General features: G+C 44.4%; 1 protein-coding gene across 1 annotated transcript in view; it reads left to right on the forward strand.

Moving 5' to 3' along the window:
- Positions 1–2721, forward strand: part of PPP1CB (protein phosphatase 1 catalytic subunit beta) — a 69501-nt gene extending 66780 nt beyond the window's left edge. The window contains exons 7-8 of the mRNA XM_088467949.1: positions 948–1082; positions 1885–2721. Of these exons, the coding sequence (XP_088324075.1) occupies positions 948–1082; positions 1885–1989 (240 nt within the window). The 3' untranslated portion in view covers positions 1990–2721. The remainder of the gene's footprint in view (positions 1–947; positions 1083–1884) is intronic.
- The last annotated feature ends 7936 nt before the right edge of the window (positions 2722–10657 follow it).

Raw genomic sequence — 10657 nt, forward strand, 5'->3', positions numbered from 1 at the left:
TGCGCTAGCTCAGACTTTCTCAGTCATCAAGTCCATACATGTGAGTCCTGTCACCTCTAACGCGTTTCACGCAGCAACTGCCCTTAATTATAGTTTCTTCTTCAGGGTCCATAGGCTCCACAGGGAGACCTTGGGGTGTATGGGATGGAACTGATTTCGGGCACCACACAGTTATAGCTTTCAGCTCCCCGGATGCACTGGGTCCATTCTCCCTATACCCCGAGCCAGAGGAACTTCAGTTTCGTTGGTGCCCGGCCTGAGTCGGGTCACCATTACGCAGGGGCTACTGAGGCAGCCTTTAAGCTCGTTATTTTTATGATTTCGTTTGTTTGATTTTACTAGAGCGCGCAGCAGCAGACTGTCCGTGGGACGTCTGCGCTGCCGCTCCGTCACCCCTCCGGAGCCGTAACGCCAGTACTGACCTGGGGATCTCTGTGGGCATTCCGGGGGTCAGTGCTAGCCATAAGTCATCAAGTCCATACATACAAGTCCTGACACCACTAACTCGTTTCACGCAGCAACTGCCCTTTTAATCATTGTTTTCATTTAACAATCACATGATTCTACACACAGCATTTCATTGGTCAGATGGACTCATGCGGGTATAATTATACAATACAAAATACCACACTGACTAATGACATTTGGAAAAGAGCAAAACACAATTTATAATGTAGTAGTATCAATAACTGCACTGAACATAACTTGGTAATTATTATGACTTTGTTCTAGCTGATCAGAGACTAGTCCATTTTTATATATAAAGCAGTTTCTGGATTTCTAGAAACAGGTTTTAGTTACAATGCATCATCCAGAAAGTTTTTTGGTGTTTGGCTGTTATAGTCCTCTCGTTTTGCTCTTCTAGTTGTGGTAATGGAGGTATATTTTAAGACGGCGGATTTGACGTACGCTATGAAGTGATGACCTTGTCCTGTCCCCCTGCACAGGTGGTAGAAGACGGCTACGAGTTCTTTGCCAAGCGGCAGCTGGTCACCCTGTTCTCTGCTCCCAACTACTGCGGGGAGTTTGATAACGCTGGCGGCATGATGAGCGTGGACGAAACGTTGATGTGCTCCTTCCAGGTAAGGCCATTGCAGAACAGCCGGACACTTCGATGAGCATTGTGCAGAGGATGGATAACGAACAGTTCAGGACAGAAGGTGGAGCCCCAGAATATCAGTGCAGGTTATGAAAGGGGTTCGTATTCCTCCCCAGCAGCAAACTGCCGTAGTGTCAGACGTTGCTTCCTCCAGCGTGGCAGATCTGTCTACAGTACAATAAGTCTCTGTTGCTTATGAGCACATAATAGTAATCGGTTTATAATATAATGTAATCAAGGGGGAGATGCGTCAAGACTTTAAAAGAGTGGTGAGGTTGCCTATATTAGCCAATCAGCTTCTACCAATCATTTTATGGAATGCAATTGGTAAATACCATTAAGTTAATGGGCAGCTTCTTCACTCTTTAGAAGGCTTGATACAGCTCTCCCAGGTCTCTGTTGTCCCGGGTCTGCCCTGGGTTTTTAATCACTGTTACAGCTGTTCACATCCCTTTCACACTGCACCTTGGAGCCGGGTTTTCCCGGGTGAACCCTTTTCACAATGGACCTGTATCTGCCACGTGTGCGAGTCACTAGAAGTTAATATTCTGTTACATGCTCACATAGATGAGTCATGAAAAGTGGTTGTCCGCTCCTCAACCGCCAATGGAGACCCTATTACCGTAACCCAGGTTGTCTTTCACACCGGAGCCGAGCCGGATCAGACCTGAGAATAACCAGAGATCCAGGGACACACAACCCCGGCACTTCTATTCATTTGCGTTAGGATTTATTCTGCATTGTGATTTATTTTTTTTTTGTATTTTTATTTTCCTTCATTTTAGATTCTTAAACCATCAGAAAAGAAAGCGAAGTACCAGTATGGGGGATTGAACTCTGGGCGGCCCGTGACGCCTCCTCGGACAGCCAACCCTCCTAAGAAGAGGTGAAGAGCATATCCTCCCGATGACTGCTCCAGGTCTCCATCAAGACAAACTCCACCTTATAATAAGTGTGCACTGTTAAACATCACCCAGTTATATTTTGACCCTTTTTAAAATGTCACGCACGTTTATACCTTTCACGAGACAGGTAAAAGATTCCAGAAAGGAGTGTAATATTTTTAAATATGCTCAACTCCCGAAGTACCAGTAATAGTATGCACATCTTTGTCACCAACGGCATTGCTGAGTCCATGTTCTTAGTAATAAGACAGCCCAGACCCCCCCCCCCCCCCCCAGCAATGCCGGCAACATCGGCTGTCAGCAGTTGCCTCGTTAACCCTTTCAGTGCTGGCTGGAACTGCATGACTTAACTCTGCAAAGATAAAATATTTTCCAATTCAACATCCACACCCAGGGTTGCAGGTTCCCTACCCATCACTCCTCCCAGCATTGAAGGGGTTACAATTTACCGTTGTCTCCAAAACTTCACCACATTTGATTTGTCTGTTTTATAAGAGCGTGCGTTGTAATTTCTGTCTCAAAAAAAACAAACAAACATAATAATCACCCATTGTGTGCTCTGTGGTATTTTGCTATTCCACGCTTTCAGGTTTTCTTTGTTAGTTTTATTTCTCTTTTATTTCTTTTTTTTTTTTCCTTCCTGTCTCTGTTGACAAACGACCACTTTTCCGGGTTCTAAACTGCTTTGACATTAAAGATTACTCTTCTTGGTACATACGGCCGGTGTACAGCTTGCTCTATGACATGTACAGCCTGTTGTAAGGAGAATGAACTGATAGCTGCAACGTATCTATCCTGTAATGTTCCCACACATTCAGCTTCACTAGATGTTTCCTTTTTGATACTGACGTCCTGTGTCCTGAGACATCTCTATTGTCCACTGTCTCCCTCTGCTCCCACCATGTCTATCCTGTTACCCCTTTTCAGTTCCGATATAATACAGCATGTATACAATAACTGTTTGCACATGAAACGCCTCTACGTTCCAATGGCACATTTTTTTTGCATTTTTCACTTCTAGATCCATTCTGGAGCCGTTTCGCTCTGGATGTAAAGGTTAGAAGCGACAATTTGCAAACTGTACGTGCTGCTAGTCTCCCCTTACCCTGTTTTCAGGATTAAAGACTATACATCGCCTACACAGCGGATGCAGAGATTTCCGGAGAGGAAAGGGTCCATTCACTAGGAGCCACTAGTAAGGTCACTGGTTCTCGGCGAGTGCAATTAACTAGCAAAACTGGTTCAGCCCTATCCGCCTCCGCTGTGTAGGTTATATGTAGACTTTAATTCATTTGCAAGCAACAGTCATATGATTAACAATGAATTGTAGTCTGTCCCAGCCATCTACTAACTGCTTTAAATATCTTTTTTTGTTTTCTTTTTTTTTTGTTTTCTTTTTGTTATTTCAATAAAATGTCATAAAGAAAACCAACCTAGTCGTTTATTCCTCTGTAGATGTTTCAAGTGTGCAGATTGCATCCCACTTACAGCCTTTTAACACTTTAGTTCGGTACAGAGTGTTTCACTCGCTATCGGCCTAAAAATTTCTTATAACATGAATGAGGAGGCCACAGTACAGAACACCACTGTCATAAGCAGGAAATCCTGCTGAGTAGCGGAGGCCCCTGGGGGGGTGGCGGGGGGCTGTGCAGTCCAGAATTTAAATAAGGGAACCACACCAACTGCCACCCTCACTGGCATCCTCGCTGGCAGTTGGTGTGGCTCCCCTATTTGAATTTTGGACTGTGCTGATGACTAGGGTGGGGAACAGCTGGCCTTCATTTCACGCATGTGTAAACAGCTGGCCTGGGTGCTAATGGCGAACACTTTCAACGCTTGCTATGACTTTCTCAGACCATGGGTACAGTATGTCTGTTACAAATTTCACTAAATTACATCATTAACTTTAAAAGTTTGATGAGATATTTTCACGGCCCTTAGCGAATGAAACACCCCGTACTTCGCCTTCAGTTGGTATTCAATTTATTGGAGTGAATTCAATTAGGCGCAAGGGGCGCGAGTTGTCATTGTAATGCGTATCCACTAAACTATTCGCTCCATGAGCGATTATCGTTTAGTGTGTCCCTGCGTATCGTTGGTCATTCATTGCATACACACGGAACGATATATTGTTGAACGTTATAGTTCAAAGATATCGTCTTGTGTGTATGCACCTTAACAGTGTGGAAACGTAGCTAGCGGCCTGGAAACTTATGGCCTGATGTCGCCCTGGCTTTGTGGATTTTTCTGTGCAGCTGAGGGGCTGCAAACAGAAATCTGCAAGTCCTGCTGTGCCATACGTGCAGCATATAGCCACGCTTACTAGCGCAATAAGCCACTCCTAATTGAATTGACCCCATTAACTTGTATGTGCCATCCTGCAACTTTTACTAAGTATACTGCTTTAATGTATGTTTTTTGTTCCTTGCGCCTTGGATAAAGCCGCAGAGCTGATTTTTCTGGTTACAGTTGTGTCTCAATCTTGGTGCATAGCAGAGTCTGCAAATGGACAAATTTCTGCTTGGTCTTTAAACCCTGGGTACAAAAACACAGAAGGAAGCAATCAAGACCATGTTTAAACTGATGGTGGGCTTCACCGTTAATTCTTCAGCTGGACACTGTTGTGGTGGGAAATATTGACCCGTGTGTGTGTGTGTTTTTCTTTCCTAGGCCCTTTCCAGGTGCTCCCCTCTAGACATTGGGGTCAGTTCAGTTGGGTTCTAATTCAGCATTAGGAGATCACAGATTTTGGTTCGCCCTAATAGAGGTGCACACAAATATTTGATTTTTTTTTTCCACGGTAACAAGGGTACCATATATGTAGCACAAAACTCGAGCATCGCCAGCGTTGGGTGCTGGAGTTGACCCCAAAGTTTTATAACATTTCTGAGAATAAACATAAAATTTGTAAATCACAGACAAATGAAACTACAGATATAGAAGACACAGCCGCCTAGTCTGTTAAATGGCAGAATCATTTTATAGGCATTGGATGAGATGCAAAAAAAATTCTCACTACAAGTCTTTCCCTTGTAAATAAAAGTTGTCTAATTGACTTATTGTTTTGCCCATAATTGTTTCTAATTAAGTTTGCTTCCCCACTTCATGCACGGCAGAGCCCTGAGACGGTGAATGCTGTGCTGCGTGGCTTTGCAGAATGCGGTCTCTAAAGTAATGAGCAGTTCTGCTGTAGTACGCTATGTTGCTATTTCGGGAAGACGCTCTAGATTTTCATTTTGCTCCTGTCTTCAGATTTAATTGCTGCGTTGCTTCATGTGAACCAAATTAGACATTCCTTTTGAGACTTTGGCATCTAAACTGAGGTAGTCTCACAATCTGCTGGGCAGAATGCCACTTTTTTTTTTTTTTATACATAAAATCCAAAGTCCTGCACACAGCAGTCATTTCTAGCCTAGCAGAGGGGATTGGCATTAGGGTATTTCTGGCACCATTTTCTAGAAGACCATGTGGTCCCCGCTCTCCAGTGTGCTATGGCAACACAATTCCTTGGAAACCTAACTGTAGTTCAGCCTGCGTATCCCCTCGTTGTGTACATGTGATCCCTTATTGCTGCTTCAGGAGTCAATCTCCGTTGCACTCACCCAGAGTACAGACGGGGAAATCTAGTGTCCATTTAAAGTGGTCAGGGGTAATTAAATACTGTGTATGAAGAGAAGTGAGGTGAATAAATAAAATACTCAGTTCAGACAAGAGGCTGGGCATGGCGTACCAGCTGAGCCAACACTTTGGCTCAGTGACTCTCTTAGCTTTAAACTAGATTCTCTCCATAAGCCCAAATTTACTTCAATAACTGTTTGCCTTACCTCTGTAGGGAGGTTCTGGGCTGTCTCCATCGACCGTGGCTCTCTTCCTGGCCCTGCTGTGTCACAGAAGAAGCTGAAGGGCAGCTTTGTACAAAGCTGGCCTTGCACTCTGGTCATAGGCCGTGGGTCCTCTGTGTTACAGCGCCCTTTTGGCCTATGCAGTGAGGAGAATATGAAAGACCTGAGAGTACCTCTCTCAACCTGGTTGCATTAACAGCTCCCAATGGGCCTGGACATCCCATCATCCAAGCCCTGGCTAGCAGGGAAGACCGCCTCTCACTAGCTTCAAGTATCCCATTAACTAGCCAATACCTGCTGTCAAAGGGATGCGTCCTCCCTTTCCTATCCCAACCAAATTTCACCACTGTTTAATAAATCCATCATTTGGATCCTTATCACCAGCCAGCAACCAATAGACATGTATGTAGTGAGCTAGCTCACTCAGCTGGTCGTCCTCAAATCCTCTGCTCAATTCTGGTCCTCGTGAAGTTACCTTAATGTCTTCTAATTCAAATATTTTGGCTACATCCCTACCACTTGGTTAAATTTTTTACCATTCTACACGTAAATATGCCTTTCCAACAGATGTCTGAGCAACGTTAGGTAAATTTTATCTCTTCTGGAGAGGAACATTTAATATACTGCAACAATCTTTCTCTGCTAGGCATTGGGTGATCGATGAGGTCTTGTGGATGGGTGGTTTGCTGACTGAAATGATGATTCTCCACAAATTACTATACAAATCTATCTCCTGGATACGCCTGATTTCTGGGTTATAGATATTTTATGCAGTTGTTATTGATACTTACATGTGTAAAAACAAGAGCCAGGCTAGCCAGAAAATACATACGGTTGTCTAAATTGGAGGTAGGATTGGCATTCCCACATCAGGAGCTGTGCCAAACAGCCAATCTCTGATTTAGCAAGAAAGCTGTCGCCACCTTGGCCAAGTCTTTGGGTTGTGCTGGAGGACACCATGTATGGGAATTTTCTATGGCTCCCTCCCTATTCTAGGCTACTTCACTTGTCCACTGATAAAACCACGACTGCCATCTTTTAAGCGTTGGATGAACTTCCCGTCTCCTCTGTGCGTCTCCCTATTCACAATCTATTTTTTTGGTACCAAATATTGTCTTATCTAATTGGCACAACTGTGGTACAGTATCCTTACCCTGCAAGCTATAGGGGTCAGTGGCTACACATTGATCGGGCCGACCTATCATCCACATCGGCAAATGTGTACTCGCTATGGACAACCAAGCGTGCTCCTGCAGGTCGTCCATCGGGGTCATGCCAATAGAACGACCCAGCTGCCGATGCCTGACATATCGGGCGGTCGGCCACCGGATCGTCTAATGTGTACCGACTGCCTGATATGCCGGGCATTGCATTGCTGGATTGCTGGACATTGGTAAGTGTGTACCCAGCTTAAGATAAATATTCTATAATGGGTATTCAACATTTGGCCCTCCAGTTGCTGTGGAACTACACATCCTAGCATGCCCTGCTTATAGCAACATGGCACTAATTTGTCTTTTTTTTTTTTTTTAGGATTTATAGATTGATTGATATATATGTATTTCCCCCACCGCTGGAGAGCCAGAAGTTGCCTAATGTTCTATGTACGTTCTTGGCTTGTTGTCATGATGCTGAATGTGTTGCTGTCATGGTGAAATTACAATGACTTATGTTCATAAAGACCTCTGTTGAGACTGGTATGAAGGGGGAACGAGCCAAACTAAATATATGTAGCTATGCGAAAAATGTTCTGAGACTGTGGAATCTGCCGGAGCAGCTGATCAGTCAGCGTAGAAGCCCTCATGTCCTATCATTGCACTGGCCAATGCGGTTACTTGTTACATGTCTGCCCCCCCCCTACATACGTGCAATGCTGGGCATACACTATACAATTATCTGTCCAATCTGGCTGGTTGGAACGAAAACCTGGTAATGTATGGGAGCAAATGGCAGTCGATCATATGGTTTTAAACACTGGAAAACGGACAAAAAAACAATTGTACAAATTGGTAAAATACGTGTTTTTTTTAACGATTAACCATTTTTGTCTGTTTTCCAGTGTTTGTGAGCAAACGGTCGATTGTCATTTGCACCCATACGTTACCAGATTTTAATTTCAACCAGCCAGATTGGACAGATATCGGACAGATAATTGTATAGTGTATGCCGAGCATTACATACAATTTCTAAGCTGCTTATAACAAAACTGTGTGAAGATTTCAGGTTTGGCTCTTTATAGCTTAGGTTATATTTTATCATGAAATCTTTAAAAAAAAAAAAAATGTGGTCATTTCAAGAAGTGCTAATTTCGGGAATGTAATGGATTAGAGCAGGGGTGGGCAATAAGCGGCCCTCCAGCTGTTGTTGAACTACAAATCACAGCATGACTTGCAACATTTTTAGAATAGCCAAATAGCAAAACTGTCAGGGCATGCTGGGATGTGTAGTTCTACAACAGCTGGGGGGGGGGGGGGGGGGAGGACACACTTATTGCCCACCCCTACATTAGAGTCACCAGTGGTTTTAGGAAAGGGTGGATTTACCAGATCTAAAGATTGTGAGCTCCTAGGACAAGGATCATCCTTATTTCTCCTGTTTCCCCAATGAGCAGCGCTGCGTATCACCATGAAGATTTACCAATAAGCGGCAATAATCAGATTAATTGTGATGAGGTCATTTATACTGGATCCTGGGTGCGCAGTTAAATATACGGTTTTTGCAGAGGGGTTTTTTATTTTTTGCAGCTACACATAAGTGTGGTACCAGGTCTGGGGGAAACGTGTGTACACTGAGAGAGAACCGGGTGATGTGTATGAGCCAAAGGCCTGATTCTGAGCTGCACGTAAGCCTGAATGCAGCCGCAACTCATAACGTTTCGCAAACTGCACATGTGCCCCAGCTAACATGCGAGCGATTAGAAGATGGACGCAGCTTGGTCGCTTCTGGACAACAGCTGAATTGGGCGTTGCTGGGTGGCAGCGAGACCTTCGCACGTAAGAGATGGTGGGTGTGTAATCAGAGTTGCGAGTTATTCTGAGTTGAGCGCTCGCCATTTTCAGATGCATCTTCTGCAGCTAGCATGGGGCAGGTGCGTTGCTATTCGCAATGGTGGCTGCTCTCGTGGCTTGAAGGCCGAGGGTGGTGCTGCCACATCGATGCACCTGAATTGGCTGAATAGTTGTATGGACTTAGGGATGTTTGAGTGTGGATACAAAAGGTCAACACTTGGTCGACACCAAAAGGTCTACTTCAGAAAAGTGAAACCGTTCAGAAGGTCGACAGGAACAAAAGATTGCCATTTTTGCTTTTCTAACCCTAACATTAACCCTAACCGTCTCTCCTAGTGGCTAACCCTCCAGTAAGTGCCTAGCCCTAAACATAAAAAGAACATGAGCATACAGTATGTCACAGATTTCCATGTCAATCTTTTGTATGGAACCCTGTTGTACAGTACCTGAAGATATTCAGACTGGGTGTAACGTTATTAGTGGTGTATTACAGTGCTGGGCTCATTGGTAATATGTTTATTTCTGGGCTTGTAGATGGCCTAGACCAGGCATGTCATACACAAAATACCAACCGGGCTGATTATTCAAGGTCTTATGGTGCATACACACGATCAGATTTTTCCTTCAGATATGAACGATAACGATTTAAAAATCGTTCAGTCGTTCATATCTGAAGGAAAATCGTTCATATCTGACATGCCTGAACGATGGACGATCAACGATGCGCGTTCCCGATGATCAGATAACGATTTCTGATATCTGATGTGTTTGCAGTCAGACTTGGACGATTCCATTCATTTTAATGCAGTCAAAAATCGTTCAAATCGTTCAAAACTTTGGTAAAATCGTTCATCTGACAAGTCTGACAAATCTGACCGTGTGTACGCTCCATTAAGAGTGTGTGGGCCACAACAAAAAAAAAAAGTCTTATATGCAATCTTGAAAGGTTTATTATTAATAAAAACCAATGCAATGCCCCCTGAATTTGTGCCCCTTACGCAATGCCCCTTATGCAGAGCCCCCAATAATGTTCCTAGTAGTGCCATTTATGCTGTGCCTCCAGTAATTCCCCTTATGCAGAACCCCTTAAAAGTGGTAATACTGCCCCCTTAGGTGTTTTTTGAGTCAAAAGTGGGCTGTGCCACCTCCCATTACAGAGCAGGCCTACTCACCTGTGCAGTATCATAGAATTTGACGGCAGATAAGAACCACTTGGCCCATCTAGTCTGCCCCATTTACTTACCTTTCTTCACCATGGCCGCTGGGCACCGCTCCAGTCCACGCCGTCTTCACTCCCACCGTCCCCTGTAGCCGCTGCCTGAATCTAATTAGATCCAGAGCGGCAGGCTCATCGCAGGTGACGTCACCCGCACGCTGCATCACTGGGAACGCTGACCTCTGAAGTGATCAGAGGCTTCTCATCGCTTTAGAGACCAGCGTTGCCAACTTTAAATGAATAAACACTGCCCGATCGGAGCTGAGCTCCGCTCGTGGCAGGGGTGTAAGCCGCATATATATTATCGTTCTTCATAGGGCGCCACAAGTGTTCCGCAGCGCCTTACAAGGTATATAAACAAATAGATTGATTTACAGTACAGTACAATACAATACATTACAGGACATGGATAATATACATTGCTACATTCGCGACCATAACACCCAGATAAGCAACAATGCAAAGCAATCAAGTGTTAGGTGCCCTGGTAGAGAGTAAGAAGTAGATGAAGGTAGAGTAAGGAGAAGCACAAGAGGGTAGAGGGTCCTGCTCATAGGAGCTTACATTCTAAGGGGGAGGGACATACA

The sequence above is a fragment of the Taudactylus pleione genome, unplaced genomic scaffold (genome assembly GCF_031769625.1).
Source record: "Taudactylus pleione unplaced genomic scaffold, aTauple2 ptg000079l, whole genome shotgun sequence".
In the NCBI taxonomy this organism is placed as follows: domain Eukaryota; kingdom Metazoa; phylum Chordata; class Amphibia; order Anura; family Myobatrachidae; genus Taudactylus; species Taudactylus pleione.